The sequence below is a fragment of the Lagopus muta genome, chromosome 2 (assembly GCF_023343835.1).
Source record: "Lagopus muta isolate bLagMut1 chromosome 2, bLagMut1 primary, whole genome shotgun sequence".
Lineage (NCBI taxonomy): Eukaryota > Metazoa > Chordata > Aves > Galliformes > Phasianidae > Lagopus > Lagopus muta.
The window spans coordinates 104,445,219-104,466,779 of record NC_064434.1 but is presented as its reverse complement, the minus strand read 5'-3'; the positions used below and the strand labels follow the sequence as shown (position 1 = coordinate 104,466,779).

The window sequence follows — 21,561 nt, the reverse complement described above, 5'->3', positions numbered from 1 at the left end:
GCTCTGCCAGTAATTTCAACCTGGCATCTAGACTAAATTGTCTCCCTAGGAGCCAAGAGGAAACACAGTTGATATGCGATCTCAGGCATGGGCCTTTCTTGAGTGAATAAAAGCGCTGTCATGTTTTACGAAATTACACCTGCTGGTTGTATGCGGTGATCATCTCTGAACGAGGGAGAGGGCAGAGTTCACCTAAGGTATGGCAGAGGCTGGTATTGGAAGGAGCTTGATGGGATTTTACACAGTCTTGCAGCTTCACTCAAATATGTTCCGGGTAGGCGATAGGAACTGAAAGCAAGGTAATGATTATGATGTGTCTACGCAGTAATTTTAGAATAGATATTAAGGAGCACACAGCTCAAATTGCTAGCTAAAGCTCGCTAAGCAGCCTCTGAGCAGTATATTCTGTGAATGGAGACAGAGAAATGTGATAAATGTCGGTCATACAATGCCTGAAATGCAGCTGTGTAATCTCTTCTTTGAGCAAAGCTGAAAAGGAAGCCCAGTCACCAGCATGCTGCAGGATTCCCTTTAGGCATTTGGCTCTGGGGCCCCAATAATCACAACAGCTAGGCAGGGGTTGGACCTGATGGCCTCCAAAGTCACCATCCACCCTCAGCCGTTCTGGCATTCTGTGAAATTCAGGCAGCCGTGCTGAGCCCAATGGCCGGTCTTGCACATTCCCTCAAGATGGTCATCAAGGCTTCAAGCCATCTCACTTGAACGCCATACCAGCCACCTGCCTTTTGCTTTTCACAGGCCCTAAATCTTCAGTGACACAGCGGGAGATGGTGCGTGATGCTCTTACTGGCGCTGGGGGCTGCAGAGTCCTTCCCCAGCGTGGTGATATTGCATTGGTGGTGCTGCACCCCATGGGTGCCCACTGCAATGCAGCCTGAGAAGCTGCAGGTTGGTGGGACTTCAGAGGTGCTGGAGGATCGTTTCCCTCTGTGCAGTTAGTTATAGGGCCAGCAGGAGCAGAAACCTGAATCCTCCTTTTTCATTCCCTATGGCTGGCAGGAGTATCTAAGGCAGGTGCATTACTTAGTTGCGGAAAAATAATGAGAGCAAAACCCTTGTTTGTAGCAGTTGTCTCTTAACGTTTGAAACGTCAGTGTAGTGAGTTTTAAAATTTGTTGCTAAACTGGACAAAATCAGCCTTTATGCCTGTGCTTTATTGCTGGAGTGTCTGTTGTCATCTCAGCCTGAGCACTGTAGCCATATGCATTTTTTCCCCTCCATTCCTCATTTCCTTAAAGAGCTGATTCGTTGTGATTTATAGGGTACAAACTACAAAGCTAAGTATTTTTCAGGATGTAAGTTGTAGTGGTTGTGAGAAGGAATGAGACTATAATTCTTCCCCGCTTTATTTTACTTAAGTATTTTCAGAGGGGAGGGCAGGCTGTATTCTTTCCATTAGACCTCTCCTTTCTTAATCACCATTCCCTAATTAATTCCCTGGTTAAATATAAAGAAAACATTAGGTTTGAATAATGTTTTCCTGAGTCATTAAGTAAAGAAGAATTCCTTTCTTTTGTAAAATGACTCATCGCTGAGGGATCTGGAGTTGGCCCCCGGGTGGATATTTGAGCCTCCTGTCCCAGGTGCTCTCCTACCTACACAGGCAGTCCAAGGTGGGAGGCAAAGGTGATATCACATGTCGCCGACACACAAAGGATACCATCCCTGCCTTGAAACCGTGCCCCCAGTATGATGTTGGTTTCTTCTGATGGAAAGCTGAGTCCAACTTGCAAGAGTGAAAACCTCCAGACAAAGCTCACACTTCATAAATGTAAATGGCTGTTCTTGCTAGTACAATGTGCTGCTTGATGCATTTTCTTCCGTGTCCAATCAGACTCCCAAATGTACCCTATCTTTTCTCCTGTCACCTTCTCCCTCCTCTCCCGGCACCAGTTTGCACACCTGACTCGTACCAGTGCAGCTGTGTGTTGGGTCGCATCCTAAACCTCATCATCCTGAACCTCATGGCTGAAAAATAAACAAACAAGGTTAAAAAGGAAAGGCTCTGAAAAGCAAAAGATGTAATGGTGAATCCAGTCATGGGCCAAGAGGCAGAGAAGGTCAGGGTTTAAGCTGGTCAAGCTGATTTTACCACTGAAGAAACATTGTCTAGCCATATCCAAAGATTACGACCTTCTTCAACTGTAGCTCGTGGCATTAATTTTCAGCTCGTACTGATAATTTTTAGCTCAAAAAGGGCTTTTAATAATGTTTCTTGGTCCAAATGTTGCTGATCGCTTGAGATGAGAAAAAGAATGTGCCTTTATTAACATGGCAGCAAGGAAAACATATGGAATATGTTTTGTGTAAAAATGCCTGTGGAGTGAATGCCGTAACAGTGAAGGCTCCAGTACGTAATCGCTGGGCACTGCAAAACAAGCACTTAAAAATACCCTTGGTTTTGATCAAAATGTTCGGAACACACCAATCCCACTGATGTTCGTTCTTTCATTTGTTTTACAGGCATTCCCCTGCATTTCGACGGGAATTTATGGTAAGTAAGACCTTAGGTGTCACTTACTGCTTACTCATTTTTTTTTGCCGTTCTGAGTATTTTAAGCAGGGATGTTTCGTATCGGACGTCTCCTCAGCCAGTTGGACTTGAAAATCTTTTTGTACTGTGTTAAATTACAGAGAGCCAAAGCCTTTGACTGTGGCTGAGTGCTAGCGTGCTGATAAATGGATGCTATCATGCAGCCCTCAGCAACCTGCCAGCCGGGACCCATGGCTGTGATTACACTCCTGTGGCTCTGGTGGCTCTTAAACACACTGCTTGTGGCTTCCGCAGGGAAAACCAGGGTTTTGACACAGTTTTCCATCCAGAAGACAAGTAAGCAAGGCTCCCCTATGTCCAACGCTGGGAAAAAGTACGTTTTCCTCGAGCAAACTTGTTAGGATAATGTGAAATTGTCTTTGCTCCCTTGAGTTGTGCTTCCACATGTTTAGCTTAATAATTTGCATCCAAATTAATACTGCCTGAAGATACGGAGGGGAAGGGTTGTTTAAAAAGTTAATCACTTGCTTGGTTGTAATTTTAAGGCAATCCACCACTTGTGTTCAGCTGCTTTTGATTGGCATTTTGGAAGAAATGGGCATGATATTTGAAGGAGGAAAAAAACACCGTTCCATATTTGGAGAAAAATCCGGAGAAATCTGTGAGAGGATGTGCAAATTTACCAAGGGACAAAAGTATTTTGCCATGTAAAAATAATGCAGGCTGATTTTTCTTTCATTTAGCTTCAGTAAGTGCATGCAAATGATAATACGTTGAATTACTTGTAATAATTTTAGAGGGGAAGATAAAAACACTATGCAGTGATTGAAAAAGAAAAAAAAGGCATTCATCATACACCACCATAGTAAGATAGAGCTGGAATGTGAAAATAACATCTAGTTCAAACTTTCAGCTGGATTAATTTCAGTTTTGACTAATCAGATATTGGAGACGTAGGGAAGTTACTTCTAAAAAATGACAGCCATGTTTAGGGTTGTTTTCTGAAGAGCAATCTAGAAAAGCTGTTATTTCAAATTGGTGACTGTAAATCTGAATGAAGCTTCAGGGGGCACAACCTGAATTACTTGGGGTGCTGTGTCTTTTTCCACTGAACTGCACTTTGCTGCAGAAGAACGTACAGATGCCTTCCCTGCAAACACCAAAGGTCACTGGATGTGACTTTCTAAACAGTTCTGCCCTCCTCTGTGCTTCTGAACCCACCTCCTGAACTGTCAGGGCACAGTCTACGTTTTGGCTGTTGGCTTTGATGTTGAGCTTTGATCTTTCAGTCGCCGCACAGAAGCATTTTTGTGATTTCACAAAAACAAGCAGGATATGGCATAAGTATGTGGCATATATATGGAAATGACGACGAGATAGCGCTCTAAATAGTTAATTATATTTTATAATTGGTTTATTTAAGAGAAGAGGTTTCAGCAGGTGAGGATTAGAGTTGTCTGAAGTTGGCAAGGAGTGTTGGAAAGGATCTCTGGTGGGAATCTTGATATTACTTTCTGGAAGAGATGGGCACTTCTCTTGGTTGGCATTGATTTTAACTGGTACACTGCAACAGCACTGGAACATTGCACAGTGTGGTAGATGCTCTTTCAGTCATTGCTGTTTTCACCTTTGCTGAAGAACTGAGAAATATTTCTTCTAAAGTATTCAGGATTTCTGTCATTTATTCTATGTTTAGATGGGTTTTTAACTTGTTTAAAATACCTCTACTTTGATTTTGCTGTATTTCAGTAAATATTTTCTGTTCCTTACTGAAAAAATTACTTAGCTGGGCAGGGAGGAGAAAGAACTTCCTTTGCACGTTCCCATATACGCTGGGTGCCAGTATAGCAATGGAACAGGCGACCCTGTGTCAGGCTTCAGGTGTCAGTATTTTCAAGAATGTTTGACTACAGCTGCAGTGCTGAAACTATGCTGCATGTTGTGCTTGAGGTGTAAGGTACACCCAAGCCCCTCCAAGGAATGCTTTCATCTTTTTGGTTTTGTTGATATTTTTCCCTCTGTACACATGCATTCCTTCACATAATTTCAGCAATTAGGCAAGCAAGTGGATCAGCTTCATTCCTGGTGGTCTGGCCAATCAGCAATGCCTCGTGTATTGTCCCCTTAATGCCAGGCTACCCCAGTAAAATGCTAGTGAAGGAGCACAGCCCTTATTTCTCACCTCAGATCTGTAGCAACAGTTGCTACCCATTCAGAAACCCTTGGTTGATAACTTTCACCTCCAAGTGGAAGGGGGCAAGAGATCAACTAGATGGATCCAGTTTAAGAATCTGGATTGCGTTTTCCTCCAAACTCTTGTAAATGCTGAGATTGCTTGTCTTCTCTGTTATTATTACAAGAAAGTAGTCACACTTCTCTGGAGAGCAGTCCTTTCCTGTTTGCATCACTGTAGAGTGCTCCTTTTTTCCCATAAAAAGGAAACTGAGGAAAAGAAAGCAAGCCTCATTGAGAGGTTTTGGCAGAGGGCAGACAGCTTTCCGTAAGGGTGTTGGGTGGAGGAGAGGGCTGCCTTTCCTCCCCAAACACTTCTCAACTGCTCCATCTCCACCCGCAGCACCCTGGATGTTGCAGATGGAATGAGTTAGAGCCCTGGGAAGGCCATTTGCCACAGGGCATCGTGCCAGGAGTCAAAACTTTGTTTTCAGTGCGCTCCTAAAGAGTTCTGGCAAAAGTTTCACTCGTGAAAGATTGTTGTTTTAAAAATCTGATGGTTTCAAATGGGGGATTAAATCTTTAAGAAATGTTTGTAAGGACAGCAGAGGAGGTACAGGTCTACCCAAAGACACTTTGGAGAAAATAAAAAAAAGTGTTGTCTTTTCCTAAGAGACCCCTGTCAGCTCTAATATGCTTCTAAACTGATAATCAGTCAAAGAAAGCAAAGGTTATGAAGACTCGCGTCCCTGTGGATCCCTGGGTTACTCTGTTCTGTAGCAATAAATGTTTTCCTTTACAACAAGAGCATAAAGGTTCATAAATAAAGCTGCTCCAGGAGCACAGAGGACGTGCTGCCCCGGTACCTGGCAGTCCCTGGCAATCCAGCAACTGGCAGATCCACTCAGTAACCCTCAAGGTTATTATTATTATTGAGTGTTCAATAACACTCAGACCTGCGAGAGAGCAATATTAGCATTATCTCAGCTTTCTGAAGGCCAACTTCATTTTTAGGAATACTCTTATGTTTTGCCTCTTCCCTATTTCAAAGAAATTGTGCTGTCTGTATGTATGTTAAAAAAAATAAGGTGATAAAAATAAATCCACAGACAAATTTATAGGGTAAAAGGAATCTGAAGGGTAAAAGAGTTGTTTTAACTCCGTCTGATTTTCAGCATGTGCAGTGATAACTATTAACACATCCACTTTCCCCATCTTTACCACCTTAATATGTCTGAGGTATTGCCAGAAAGGGGGGGGGGGGGAAGTGACTTGTGTAGTTTTTATGGAAGAGCACCTCATTATCATGTCTTTAAGAAGTTATCTGCAAGTTATGGTATTTGCAGCCTGCAAAGTGAACAGGGATGTCTGCTACGGTGCTACAAATCTTGTGAGCTGCAAAATTAAAAGAAGGCTCTGCAGATGGTTATGAGAATACAGGAATTTTTGTGCTTTGTCACGTGCTCTGTTGAGAGATCACTGTGGGTTGGACTACATATGGAAGGACTTGGGGATGTTATGGTCTATGCACATCTATTTGTTACCTTCTTTCTGTTATTTTACAGTAATGCAGGGCTTGGCTTCTGTTCCTAGATACTTGGAACATACGCAGGCAACATAAGCAAGTATTTAAATGTTATTTTAAACTTAGGAGAGGAAAAAATGGGAAGGGGGAAAAAAACAGTATGAAGAAATCTGTAGCTGTATCTCTTTTTGTTTCTGCAGTTGTGTATTTTGTCTTGACTTTCATGAAAATATCATCAATCTTTTTTGAGAAACAAGATAATGGCAGCTTCTAGGTTTTGTTTCGAATGCTTATTTGCTTTACTTTTTCTTTAATTATTATTATTCATAAAGAGGGAAAGAAGAAAAAAGCCCAAAGCCATGGAAGCGCAGTCTGGGTCTGCAGTGATTACGACAGTGGAAATGCTCAGGTTCACCGCATTTTAAACACATTTATTACGTTGGAGTAAGACTTATTTCTTTTAGAATCGGGCCACTTATGCTTACTTGTAGCTTTTGGCCTGACCATGGCAAAACATTGCAAGGATTAATTTATTATGTGTTGCTACAGGAGAGCCTGAAAAGCAGGCTTAGAAAGCAAAGAGGAAAAAAAAAAGAAGCAGGGGAGGGTGAAATAATGTGTGCAATGTGCGTCTGGAATAGGTGTATATAATAGAGTCTCAAGGAGGGATGTAGGGAGGTATTACACATCCTCTGCTCTGCCTTGTCTTTGTGCAATGAGATAGGCCCCTGGTGTAGTGCCAGCTTGTCGCACTGCTGTCCTCAGTACTTCCTCCTCTGTACCCAGATCAAGATTCATCCTGCCCATCCATGCAGGACTGGGAGCACGTCCATCAGCTCTTCTCCCTGTGAGCTGATCCAAGATAGAGCATTACCAGCAAGTGTGCTACAGAAGGATTACAAAGGCCCTCTGAAAATCTGAGTCGGGAGACTAAACCAAACATTTTCAAAGGCAGAACAAATTCCTTGCACAGGGCTAAAGGTTGAGGCAATCTATTTCCATCTTTCCCATCTGTTTCTCCTCATTTTCTGCTGGCATTCTGTTCCTAAGATATGTATTTCTTTAATGAGCAGTTCTAATAAGGATTGCATTGTCATCTTTCCACAGAAATTTTTCAGACCTCCTAGGCACGAGTGTATAAAAGATAACCATAAAGTGACCTTATGTTTATCTCTAGTCTGGCACTTTTAGTCCTCGTAACCAATGGCATCGTCCTGTATGTGGTCATTGCCATATGAATGTCGTGATGTCAAGGTGATGACAGAACGAATTGGATATTGTAGAAGCTCTCTGTTGGGGGAAAAAATCTGGTAGGCTGTATAAGAAAGCTTCCCATTAAGAAGATTCTCTCCTATTATTAAGCCATTTTTCAAACCTAATCAGCAGCTCCTCATCCCTCAACCCGGACTGCATCAACTGTTTGACACTACTGTGTGGCTTTAACAGTCATCTCCTGTAACTCATTGGGAAGTTAATTGCATTTTGTTATTTACTCCATAATTTGTGTAATGTAATATTTTAGTGAAAATGAAGATGTATGATAACTCATTTGGTGTTGCTTCTTTTGGGACTGATCGCCAGTTAAATGAGACTATTATTAAAATTAATAATAGTAGCTGCAATGAAATGACTATTATAATATTCAAGTAATCCTAGAAATCTAATTACTGCTTGTATAAAAATTTGTTGCATGCATTATTTAACAATGTTCTTATTTCAGACAGCGTAGTGTCCGTGATACTAATCGGCCTTTTCCCATATTTTAAGTACTAAAATATGATTACTGGAAAGTGTAAATCAATGAGCTCTCAATGGTCTAAAATTAACATTCATATGACGTATTTAGCAAGGAGAAACTCAAACTTGATTTCAAAAGAGAGACTTAATAAGCTCTTTTTCTGTGGAAATTGGCATTTTATGGATAATGTAGTTAGATTATCAAGAAATGTCTCTATTCTGAAGTTCTTGCTGACTGCCCGACTTGAAGCCTTTCCCCAGAATCGTAGAGAATGAATCCCAGATTTCATTAAAATACTGTTTAGTGCCTGTCCTTAGGAAAAAAAAAACGGGTACCTGCTCGGTGGAGGGGGCATCCCCCATCCCGACCATCCCCGGCTCCCCAGGTGCCTCTGCGTAACAGGTTTGAGGCCCTGGAAGTTGAGGGGGGGACGAGTGAGAGTGCGGAGACAGGTTCACCCGTGAGGTTGCCTCAGGCGAAGCGGTCGCCCCCAACCCTCAAGACTGCTTCTACCCGTAAGGACAGGAGGGTGATTGTCATAGGCGACTCCCTTCTGCAAGGAACAGAAGGCCCTATATGCCGGCCCGACCCTACCCGCAGAGAGGTGTGCTGCCTTCCTGGAGCACGGGTCAGGGACATTTCAAAGAAAATTCCTGAGTTGATTCGGCCTTCAGATTATTACCCACTCTTAATAATTCAGGCTGGCAGCGAGGAAGTTGATAAGGAAAGCCTGAGGTCTATCAAGAAAGACTTCAGGGGAATGGGGCGAATACTTGAAGGAGCTGGGGTGCAGGTGGTCTTTTCTTCTATGCCCGTGGTGTCAGGGAAAGGTACAGAGAGGATCCAAAATACCCAACTCTTCAATAGATGGCTTAAGAGCTGGTGCAGGCGCAAGAATTTCGGCTTTTTTGACCATGGGGCAATTTACACTGCACCTGGCATGATGGCTGCTGATGCATGCAGCCTGTCCCTGAGGGGTAAGAGGATCTTAGCCGAAGAATTAGCAGGACTCATTGACAGGTCTTTAAACTAGGAATGATGGGGGAAGGGGACAAAATAAGGGCTACTGGAGTTGAACGGGTCATTCGAGGGCTTATACCAAACTCCATGGGCAATGACGGCAGATTGCATAGGGAAGGACTAGGGCAGGGGGATGCTGGGGATGCTGCTGTTCTAGGGGATCCTAGATCCCTTATAAAGGTGGCGAGACGGATAGCCCGGCTGAAGTGCCTTTATACCAACGCACGCAGCCTGAGTAACAAGCAGGACGAACTGGAAACTGTGATGCACTCGGGAAGTTATGACCTTGTTGCTATCACAGAAACATGGTGGGATGACTCCCACAATTGGGATACTGCCGTCGACGGCTATAGACTCTTTAGGAGAGATAGGCAAGGTAGGAGGGGTGGGGGAGTTGCTCTCTATGTCAGAGATTGGATAAACTGTGAGGAGCTCCCTACGAGAAGCAGTCAGGAACAGGTTGAGAGCCTGTGGGTTAGGATTAGAGATGGGACAAATACAGGTCAGCTGGTGTTAGGGGTATACTACAGACCACCTGATCAAGGGGAGGCTGATGACGAGGCTTTCTTGCTCCAGATGCGTGAGATGTCTGGCTCACGGGCTCTTGTCCTGGTGGGGGACTTCAACCATCCGGACATCTGCTGGGAAAACCACACGGCGAGCTGCAAGAGCTCCAGAAGGCTCTTGGAATCCATTGATGATAGCTTTCTGGTTCAGGTATTGGACGGACCGACCAGAGGTGAAGCGTTGCTGGACCTGCTGCTCACCAACGCCGAGGAGATCATCAAAGGCGTCAAGGTTGGAGGCCACCTGGGCTCCAGCGACCACGCCCTGGTTGAGTTTGTAATCTCAAGCGATGTGGGCCTGGCAAAGAGCAGGACCAGGACACTGAACTTCAGAAGAGCAGACTTCAAGCTATTCAATGGATTGCTGGCCAAGATCCCCTGGCACGCTGCCCTCAAAGACAAGGATGTTGAGGAGAGCTGGCGGCTCTTCAAAGATGCCCTCCTGGAAGCACAAGAGGTCTCCATTCCTCTGAATAAGAAAGTGGGCAGGCGAGGTAGGAAACCGGCATGGCTCAGCAAGGACTTGCTGAGAGAACTGAGGGCGAAGAAAGGGGTGTACAAGCTCTGGAAACAAGGCTGTGTCACCTGGGAAGAGTACAGGAATGCCGTCCGGACTTGCAGACGTGGGATCAGGGAAGCCAAGGCGCAAGCAGAACTGAACTTGGCAAGGGACGTGAAAAACAATAAGAAAACCTTCTACAGGTACATTGCCCAGAAGAGACAGGCCAAAACGGGCGTACCTACTTTGGTAAATTTGAAAGGAGAACTGGCTTCAACAGATGAAGAGAAAGCCGAGGTGCTGAATGAGTTCTTCACCTCGGTCTTCACTGGTGGCCAGGATTCTAGTCTTTTTCACGTCCCTGAACCCTGCATCCCCAAACCTCTATGTGGGGACCAAGGAGGTAAATCCCTCCCCACTGTAAGGGCAGAGCAAGTCCGAGAGTGCCTCCTTAGACTGAATGAATACAAGTCTATGGGGCCGGATGGCGTGCATCCCAGGGTCCTGAAGGAGCTGGCCGAGGTGGTTGCCGAGCCGCTCTCCATCATATTTGAGAAGTCGTGGCTGTCAGGTGAGGTCCCGGACGACTGGAGGAAGGGTCACGTCACTCCCATATACAAGAAGGGGAGCAGGGAGGACCCGGGGAACTACAGGCCGGTGAGTCTCACCTCCGTGCCTGGGAAGATCATGGAACAGATCCTCCTGGACAACATGCTCGGTCACATAAAGAATGAGCATGTGATCCGAGACAGCCAGCACGGCTTCACCAAAGGAAGGTCATGCCTAACTAATCTTGTGGCCTTCTATGATGGAGTGACGGCATTGGTGGACGAAGGGAAGGCGACCGATGTCATTTACCTGGACCTGAGCAAGGCCTTTGACATGGTCCCCCACCACATCCTCGTCTCCAAATTGGAGGGAAGTGGATTTGATGGGTGGACGACCCGATGGATAAGCAATTGGTTGAAAGGCCGCAGACAGAGGGTGGTGGTCAATGGCTCTATGTCCAGGTGGAGGCCGGTAACAAGTGGTGTCCCCCAAGGGTCTGTCTTGGGACCGGTGCTCTTTAACATCTTTATTAATGACATCGATGAGGGAATTGAGTGCACCCTCAGCAAGTTTGCTGACGACACCAAGCTGAGTGGTGCAGTTGATACGGTGGAAGGAAGGGATGCCATTCAGAGGGACCTCGACAGGCTGGAGGGCTGGGCTCGGGTGAACCTGATGAGGTTCAACACGGCAAAGTGCAAGGTTTTGCATTTGGGCCGGAAGAACCCCAGGCACCTGTACAGGCTGGGAGGAGTGGTCCTTGAGAGCAGCTCGGCAGAGAAGGACCTGGGGGTCCTGATGGACGAGAAACTGAATATGAGCCAGCAGTGCGCTCTGGCAGCTCGAAAGGCAAATGGGATCCTGGGCTCCATCAGGAGAGGGGTGGCCAGCAGGGACAGGGAGGTGATTGTCCCTCTCTACTCGGCTCTTGTGAGGCCCCACCTGGAGTACTGTGTCCAGGTGTGGAGCCCTCAGTACAAGAAAGACATAGAGATTTTGGAAAGGGTCCAGAGGAGGGCGACTAAGATGATCAGGGGGCTGGAGCACCTCCCCTATGAGGACAGGCTGAGGGAGTTGGGCTTGTTCAGCCTGGAGAAGAGAAGGCTGCGGGGTGACCTCATTGCAGCCTATCAATACCTGAAGGGAACCTACACCCAGGAGGGGAGTAAACTCTTCAAAAGGGCTGACAACAGCAGGACTAGGGGAAATGGTTTTAAGTTGAAGGAGGGAAGATTTAGGTTAGATGTTAGGGGGAAGTTCTTTACTAGGAGAGTGGTTAGGCCCTGGAACGGGCTGCCCAGGGAGGTTGTGGATGCCCCGTCCTTGGACGTGTTTAAGGCCAGGTTGGACGGGGTCCTGGGCAACCTGATCTGAATGTGGATGTTTGGTGGCCCTGCTAGGCAGGGGGGTTGGAACTACATGATCCTTGGGGTCCCTTCCAACCCGGGTGATTCTATGATTCTATGATTCTATGAAAAAAAAAAAAAAAATCCTTCAAAAGCTGGCACTGAACACTGAGTATTTTGCTCAATTGCCACCTACCTGGTGTTGTTCTTTCTCTTTTCCCTTTTCTAGAAGAGATAGGTAGAGCTTCTATATAGTTTCTTCTTTCTTTTAAAAACAATAGAGGCATAAGGAACTGAAGGCTTTGTAAGCCTGGAAGGCCTAGCTTCTTTGTTAGGCTCACTGCTATGAATTTATATTTGCATTTATCAGTTGGCCCCTTTGATCTCTCAGCTTCACAGTAAGAATTGTTTCTGTACCCTTTTCCTCTTATTTCATGGAGGTTTACATCTCATAGCTCTAAAGCATGGCTCTTACTCATCGGTAGTTGGGTTTGCAATGACCTGTATGGATAAAAGCCAGTAACGTGTCCAAAGCCATCGAAACCAGATTGCATTTCAGGGTGTTTTCTTCATACCAGGAAAAAGTAGAGCTTCTTTGAAGCTAATTTGTTAAGAAATTGAGAGGAAAAAAAAGAGAATATATGGACCTTGTCCTGAAGAGCTGAAATTAGCATGGTGCGTTCAGTATAAATACCTCTCGGTAAAAGGCTCACTATGAACAATTTTCTTTGTAATCCTGCTCCTTCTCCCCAGAAAAGAGCATTTCTCTAAGAGATATGCTTGGAGGTCAGTTCATTGCTGGATGCCCTTGTCTGCATGGGCTTTAGTGAGCAGGGAACATACCACAGCATCACAGAAGCAGCCAACAGCAGAAGGACGCTTGTGTTCAAAATGATGAAGTTTCACACAAAGCTATGTGAAATGCTTAAAAGGAAATGAAGTGGCCTAACGTAACATCAAATTCATTGCCTCAAAGAGTTTTCAGACTACTAGCAACTGCTATAATTATTTAGATATATATTCAGATAATTAAATCAACCAGCTAAATGTGTAAATTGCTATCATGACCACTGCAGATGTTCTTTGTCTTGAGAAGGAAAGACAGAGATGTGTTCTCATTGGGTTCCCTAAGGTCCTGAGTAACTCAGTTAACTGTGCATTTTTTCCTGCTTTGGACAGAAGGTTGAACCACATGACCCACAGAGGTGCTCTCGTGATTCTAACCTGTGTTTCTGTGTTATTGAGAGCTCCTGATGTGTTTTCGTCATTGACAAGTGAGATTCCTGCCAAGGAATTGCACTGCTACTGCACATTCCTTGGTGAGATCTCATTAGGTACTACAGCAAAGCTTTTTTTTTATATTTTGAAAGAGAATGTCATGTTGTTGTGGGTGTCTTTTAACGGCATCCATCATTCAAATATAGTGTGTCAAATTTGCAATTATAAGAACATCTCTTTCTTGCCTTCCATGTTTTGCAGAGTTTGTTGTATGTGAAGTATCTGTTACCTTTAAGTTTTTAACTCAATGTAAAAAGGAGGTTAATGGTTTCAGACAAGTTTCGTGACACTGAGCTTCCTTGAAAGGAAGAACTTAGTATGAAATTGATCTAGTTAAAGAAGAATAGGTATCGTCTTGACTGTAAAACTACTTCTGGATTTGGAAACTTGCGCTGAAGCTGATGTGTGTCATAGCAGCAGTGATTTTGTATGCCTATGCATTGCAGCATAACCGTTCTTGTATGTAAGCTTAGTTATACATCACAAATTCTATAGGCTTCAAGAAAAGAAAAAAAAAGTAAAAGTGCCTGGGGCAAGATAGTTAGTCCATCAACCACAATCATTTCAATACCAAACAATTGTTTAACTTCATATTTAGAAAAGCGTTAGGCGCATTCTGCTAATATTGCATCTGACTTATGGCTTAAAACTTCTACAAGAACAGAGCAGTCATGCTGGTCTGCATTAGTGTATCCTTAAATAGTATTTGCAGCCCTGACACACAAACGTTGACTAGGACTTAAGTTTGCGGTTTGACCCGTAACAATTAGCTTTACCACAAAGGTATTAACTGTATCCTTCTGAAATTCTGTGTTAGTGTTGGATAGTTATTATGCTAGGAAATCAGCTACTTTCTCTTATTCTTTTATTTTTTCTAGTGCACAGTGAGACTCTGGTCTGGCCTAGGCACAGGCTATTGTGGAATTGCCCCTTATTTGCCCCATTTCTTGTTTTTAATAGGAAACCTTATCTCTTCTATGCATTTATATAATACCTTCTGTAATGGCCCTGGTCAGCGTCAGAGACCCTAAACATTACTGCAGTGTAAATACAGAAAGTCACCGTTATAAACAATTACTGTAAGCTACAAAGAGCATCTCTCATTCAGATGCTTGATGTCTGAAAATTGCTTAAAGAAGTGAGCAAGAGGTATGTACAAGAGCAGTGGGGCTTTTGGGTCGCCTGTGAAAGAAACAATAAAATAAAAATTTAAAAAGTAGTAATTCTGTTGTTATGAGGACAAGTGTTTTCTCACTCCCGTGTAACAAAGTGAGAGATCATCAAAATTGGCCTGCCATTCTGCAGCTCATCCAGGTTCCTGAAAGGCAGTTTGAAAGTGTCTCTTCTTCCAAGGGCTGCTCACTGCATTGTCCTCTTTTCTGTATCTCTGCAAGATAGGAACGCTGCCATACATCACTGGAAAGGACAACTGCTGCTGAGGCAGAAGACCATAAGAGTCAGATAACTCAGCATAATGAATGATTAACCCCATTCATAAGCTTGGATCCTACTTATAGAACATATTCTGCATTTCTGTGTTGCTGTCCATGTGGTGATCTTAATGAAAGACCAGCCTGGGCCCGGGTCAGGGTTCTGGCTCTTTGTCTTCAGAACAGGGTGAAAGCCACTGTGTGCCACAGACTGCTGGAGACTTTTCCACCTTTCTTCTGTCTGAAGATGCGATGCCAAAGACGACAGTGTACGATACAACAAATTACAACAGTGGGAGGAATCATGTATTGCAATGGCCTGATTTTTCTAGAGAGAAAAGGGATTATTTTAAACTGATTTTCTGTGGTAGTGGAAAGTTAGACATGTATACGTGCTTTAAATTCGTGCAGCTTGAGTAATCTGCTGAAGGTTGTATCAGTGCATAGAGTTAAGTTGCAGGCATGCATAGTCAGGATTGAGGCATTATTTCTCAAATTCCGTGTTAATTATTAAGAATAAATCAGGTCATTCCAAAATTGTTTTCTATTTCATAGTCTATCCGAATCCTATTATTCAATTTAAGCCACTTGTCTATAATAATGAAATATTAAACAACTTGTGAAAACAGATGTGGCCTACTGTAGAGGAAACATAGCATGTCAAAAATTACCTTTCTGTGAACACTATTTAGGAAGAAGGATGCGTGCAAGAATGTCTGCACAGAGTCAAATTGTTGTTGTTTACTTCATGGTAATGGCATAGATGTTAAATTCCCCTTCAGGCTGACTCAGGGTGAGGCACTCACAACCAAACGTGCACCTTGCGGAAGAGCATGAAGTCAGAAGTTCAGTACTTGTTAACAAGGTGACTACAGAAATAAATGTGGATAGCCTTTTTGTGTACCTGCCAGGCAGGAGGGCTGAAGTCAGCCATCTACTTGAGGAGCTGGTTAGAGAGGAGGATGGGAAAAGTCACCTTCTGCTGCTCTAAAATACACTTTGGCTCAGGTTTCTGCTCGATAGAGCTGAATTCAGTTTATTTCTGAGCTGTCACTACTGCAGAATAGCACCGGTTCGAGAGGTATTCTGCGCGAAGACTAACTGTAATTGGCAATCCATTTCTTCATTTCCATGCTATAGCCGGCGTGACAAATTAATCACAATCAAACACAGGCTGCGGGATGGGGGCGACCTCTGTAGCACAGAAGAAAAATGAGTCCTCACGCTGGCATGACAGAGTAATCTTTCAATTCACCCCGTTGGGCTGAGCGAGGGGACTCAGTGGTGTGCCTGCTGCTAGTGCTGCCCATAAACAAACTGCTCAGCTCTGGGCTTTGGCTGGTGGGGTGGAAGCTACTGAGTGCTGGCCTCATCACTGCTGTGGGACAGGGACTGCCTGCATCTGGCCTGATGAGAAGCAGTGGCTCATGAGATGGGTAGGGAGACTTGACCCGAGTTGTGCTGTGTCCGGTACCGTAGGAACCATGCCTTGCTTTGGTTGTGTGTGTGGTGCTCCTGCACAAGCAGCCTGTCGCAGCAATGCTTATGGCTGGCAAAAAAGAAATGGTATCCAAAACAAGATGGGAAAGAATGGCAAAGAACCAAAACAAACTAAGTGTTGAGATCTGCTGTTAGATCTCAGCTTAGCTGTCTTTGTATGTACTTCAAATGGTGCAGCACATGCATGACTTCTAGGGTTATATTTGGGATATAATACTCTAATACAGCAGGCCTTTCCTTAATAATGTTTTTTTTATATTGTCTGCTGCTGGGATTTTAGCTTCCCATCTGGTAACTAAAACAGAAACAGAGCTGATTTCTTGCTGTAGTTAGTCAGTGTACCTTGGTTTCTGAGCTATAATAGTTTCCACTGGCTGTGAAATATTCCTCTGCATTTATAGAAATAGATCTAGCTTTTTTTAATTGACCCTATTCACTTTGGCTATAACTGCATTGATTTTAGCAGAGGAGAGATCTAGTGATTTATATTGTACTTCTCTAACAGTTTTTTGTCAGATAAGACTTTGTTTTTCTTCTTGAAAGAGTGCCTAGCCCCTTGGAAGGGATGGTTCTTTGAAGTCTGATGTGTAAACAGTTTGTGTATGCGTGTCTCTTTTTACTCCTTTCAATATTTTATTTATATACAAGAGCGGAAGACTTTCTTTCCTATGTATTACTAGATGATAAACAGTATTTGTCATTTTCCAATTTATTTTTGGACAGTGCAGCGTATCACTTTTTTGTTTTCCTTTCTCTTCTCCATGATGTTTGAAAGAACCCTTTAACAGAAATAATGTATATTGCTATTTATGGGGTAATAATTTACTGTATGTGATGTTGTGGCACCGAAAGGCTTCCTGTCCCCTTCTGTTCTCATTTCTCTCTGGAATAAGAACATTAAACTCACACTTTGCAGGAGTTGGTAATGCTGCATATGAAAAACATAGTCTTTCATGACAAATTGTGACTGTTCTGTCAAAAGCCAAATTCTGGTTTGCTTAGTTGAACCAAGCAGCGCTTACAAGTCTCGGCCAGTCACTTCCTGAAGGAAGGTGCTGTTCCACGTGGATGATGTTATGCTGATCCTGCATGGAGGGCTTGGTTCCGACATCCTTGAGCTACATAGAAGCGGTATGGATGTCAGCACGTCACTCTAGTTGGCAGCTGGGTTGCTTGTTTTCTCTGTAAATTTTCCTGTCTCTGTTGTTCTGGTCAAAAGAATATTTCTAAAGTAGAGAAGATGACAGCACGAACTGTTGGGCATTCAGATAAGAGAAATAGAGGATAGGCAGATCTAGAACCTAATCAAAGAAGTGGTTTCAGCTTTAGGATGATAGTAAACCAACTGTTCCAGCACTGACCAGTGTGCAGTGCATAGCATCAGCCTCATGTACCAGTACATTACCCCATGTTTTATGCAGAATACGTATCACTGTAAATTGCCCAGTGTAGGCTGTGAGCTGGAGACAGTGCAGTCATAATGGCTGTTCAATTGATGCAGTTTTACGGCTTCAGAACATTTATCAATTTCTTATGCCTTTAATTACCATAAGATAGTTGCATCTGTGTCCATAATAGGTGCTGAACATTATGCCGCTGTTAGATTTTTAACCATTCTCTTTGTTGTAGTTAGCAAGTATGATATAGCAGACTGTTACGGGTCCAGAATGTTGGTTTGTTTTTTTAAACCAAGTGCCATGAGGAACCTCACTGTGCAAGGCCAGCAATGTTTTGAGCTGTATTTGCTATCTGATTGTAATCCTCTGTTTTTTTTCTGTTAGTGTTGCAAAACAGGCATTGCTTAATTAAAGGAAAATAATTTTCATTAGTTTTAGAAAAATAAAGCCTACCTCCCAGAATGTGAATGGAAGGAGAAATTGCTGCATTTTCCACAAAAATAAATATGTGGCAAAAAAACTGTAATGCTTCTCAGATGTTTATCAATAGCTGTGCATTAGTAATCTCTTATTTCGTTGTGGACTTCTTAAGTTATGATTTAGTAGTTTCAAAATATTAATGATTTACTGATGTACAGTAAGCTCATCTTACACAGGAAGATGTTAGAGTTGAAGTTCGCTTCTAATCAAAGCTGTCAGCCATGATGTAGATAACGAGGGGGCATATTGGCAATGCTTCTCATTCCTAATGAGGCTTTCGGTTTGTAGAACCTTATAGCAGTCTCCCAGTTGTGTGGCCTGATTAATGAGTTGTCACCATTTTATTGAATATAGGTAATCAGAAGCAGCAATTGAATTCATCATATTTGGCAGCCACAAAATGGAGAATGTACAACAACTGACAAATTGAATGTTCAAGAATCTCTAGCTGTTTAATTTATGTACAAACCAGGTTTTATTAACTCCCTATGTATATTTTCAGTTCATGTTTTCCAAAGCTACACGAGAGTACAGGACACAAAAATACTTAACTGCCTCATTACTGAATTTCTGAAATAATTCCAGTCTGTTCTGAATTGTCTCATTAAGAGCAGTCAGAGATGTTCCAGTTGTGGAATTTCAATCATTTGATGTTAAAGAATTAACTTCCTCAGCCTTTTTAAACTTGTTTTGTGTTTTTAATGTTTCTTTTCCTAGCGGTTGACCTTTCTGATTTTCCCAGGCTGATTACACGGTATTTATGTTGACCTTAACCCTGCTCAACCCTTTCAAAAAAGGAATAGGTAGAATGTTTTTTATGCCAATAAAACGTAGACTTGTAGTTGATAAACATTATGCTTAAATTAGGTATGATTTTAAGAAATTATCTACTTTTTAAAAAATTACTTTGGATTATGAATTAATTTCACCTAATAGACCAATTTTCACCGAGTTTTGTGGCATCCTTATTAAGAGGAGGTCACCTTGATGTTTGCACTTAGAATAAATTTTGGCTCTGGCTCCACGTGTTGTCATTCTTGGTGCCTTAAATGTTCTTACCTCCACAATTTTTTAATCTGCTTATTTTTATTACTTGTTTTTATGACTCTTACTGTCAACATATTTCATTAGTTTTCTACTTATTAAGCAAAATGGTTCTGCCTGATTTTTGCGTGTAGTCTTAATTTTGTAACTTTTAATGTATGATCCCTGCTATTTAGATTACTTGGTATTTATTGCTTGTTTCTGTCACCGCCTACTGAATATATTAATGTCTGTGAATCTCTAAATGGTGGTGCTCTTCTCTTCCCCCAGAATCTTAAGTCTGATGATAAAACTGTCTTCCTCTTCCTTCACAACAAATCTAAATATCCACTTAATAAACACTAGGAGGTAATCTCGTGCTTCAATCCAATCCTGAATCCTGTCTGTAATTTGCAGTGCTTAAGACAGTGCAATGCTTAAGACATTAATATGCATCACACTCAGAATGATTTAAAAGATGCTTTGCTTTAGTAAGTGATGAAATAGGTACTCCAGTCTAAGCGCTATCTGGTGCTGCTCCCAGTGAGTGGTGTGCATGGCATAAAACCCTTTGGGGGCTTTCAGGTGCTGAGCTCATGCCCTCCATCCCGCTGCTTCCCTTGTCCTGTCCAGTGCCGGGATGGTGGAGAATGTTCACTCTGACATCTCAGCCAGCAGACCCAAACATGGAGTAAGTTCTGGGGGAAAGGGGTGAGCTGCTTTCTTTGTTTCTGTCCTTCACCTTCTCCTCTCTCTTGCCTCTTTCCCTCCATTCATTCAATGAATTTTCAAAAGTACCTCAATCCTTCTCAATCATCAATTATTTTCAGCTTATACCTGGTGTTACTGTCTCAGTCCTTTACATATCTGGAATATGAGAAAGGCATATGTGGAGTTTGATGGGAAGTGATAGACAATATCAGAATGTCAGCAGAGCCCCAGAAGCTCACGTTTCCTCCTTTGACTGTAGCTGCATTCTTGCACAGTAGCTCCTCTGGTAGTTTTCTAACCAATTTTGAAACTGTTTGCATAAGCTACTCTGACTGCTGTCCATAGCACATTTTTTTTTCCTTCCTGCTCTTTCAATCTGTGTAGATAAAATTTACCCCAGTTTCTATAGGAGAGGAGGTTTCTGAATTTGTGCTCGTGTTCCATTCTACGACTCCCTTCTTTGGGTGTCCACATGAGGTTGGGTATGCAGTAATTTCTCATTCCGTTCATTCAAATTCTTTTGCTCTGAAGGAGGTCTGCTTTTGACCTGTTTCCTAAGGAATACAAATCCTGCTTCTTTGACCTTTCTGAATTTTGGAAAGCCTTCTTTCACTTTGATGTCCACCACTGATTTTTTTCTATTTCTAGAATACTTTTGAGTTCAATACCAAGTGCTGCGTATAAGGTGTTTGATAAGTATGGTGCTGGTACTGTTGATTTTACTTTGTCCTTAACTAATTCAGAGAGGACTGTGCATTTGTTTGCTTTTTGAATAACTTTTAGTTGTAACATTCAGACTTGCAGTGGCATAAACCTACAAACATTCCACATGTTGTTCTTTTCCTGTCTCTGGGATGTAACACCAGGTTATTCTGCAAAGCTCATACACAAATATTGTAACTGGACTGAACACTGGTATTGAGCCCATTGGTCTCGTCTCTTCAGCACTGCTTGTTCTCTTGCTCTGTTTGTGGAGGTCCTTTGTTTAGCAATTGATTTGTAAAAATCAACACTGTTTCTTGTAGCATGACAGTCCTATTAATTTTGTAAATCTGACTAGAATTGCTCCCTCTTCCAGTACCGTTGTGAACAATTTCTTACTCAGATCTCACATGTTTGTGCTCTAATGCTTTCACTTGTCCTTCTGTGCCTTTTTTACCGGTTTCTTTCTGCATTTTACGACAACATTTTATAGTCCTTCAGATGGCAGGCTTTCAAACTGAGTGCTTTGGCAAACAAGGAGCTGCTGGGCGCCATTTTGTTCTTTCCAAAGCCCGCCTTGCCAGTGCATTGCTGAGGGGCTCAGAACTGGCGGGAAGCGGCTCGGGGCTCCCAGCTCCCCTCACAGGGCCCCCAGCCGCCCTGCTGCAGCACCTCGATGCCCACACAGTGGCCCAGCAGTCCTGCAGAGTTCCATTTTCCTTCAGGTACCGTCCTCAGCATCTCATCCGTTATCACTGACTGCCAGTGAAGACTGGTAATAAACTGTTTCTCTGTATCCCTTGTTACCCTTTCTCCCTTCTCATTTATCAGAGGAGGGTATATGCTCACTTCTGACCAATGTACCTGTAGAACTCCTAGTTTTTTTCTCGTCCCTCACTGAGTTAAGCTCCATCTGCGCCTTGACTTTCCTGATCCTGATCTCTGCATGTCCAGAGAGTCTCCCTGCATTCTTCCCAGGCAACACATCCTTGATCCACTGCCTTTACATGTCCCTCTTTTCCCTCAGTCCTGGCCCAGCCGTGCCTATCGCACGCCCTTTCGACTCCATTTCTGCACTGACGGTGCCATGGAGATCTTACTTAACTGCAT

At 43.1% G+C, this 21,561-nt stretch overlaps 1 protein-coding gene across 6 annotated transcripts in view; it reads left to right on the top strand.

The window, feature by feature from the left end:
* MACROD2 (mono-ADP ribosylhydrolase 2) overlaps nt 1–21,561 on the top strand; it is an 834,860-nt gene that overhangs the window by 547,449 nt on the left and 265,850 nt on the right. For all 6 annotated transcript variants that reach the window (XM_048935508.1, XM_048935507.1, XM_048935504.1 and 3 more), the window contains one exon: nt 2,485–2,515. In XM_048935508.1, the coding sequence (XP_048791465.1) occupies nt 2,485–2,515 (31 nt within the window). The remainder of the gene's footprint in view (nt 1–2,484; nt 2,516–21,561) is intronic.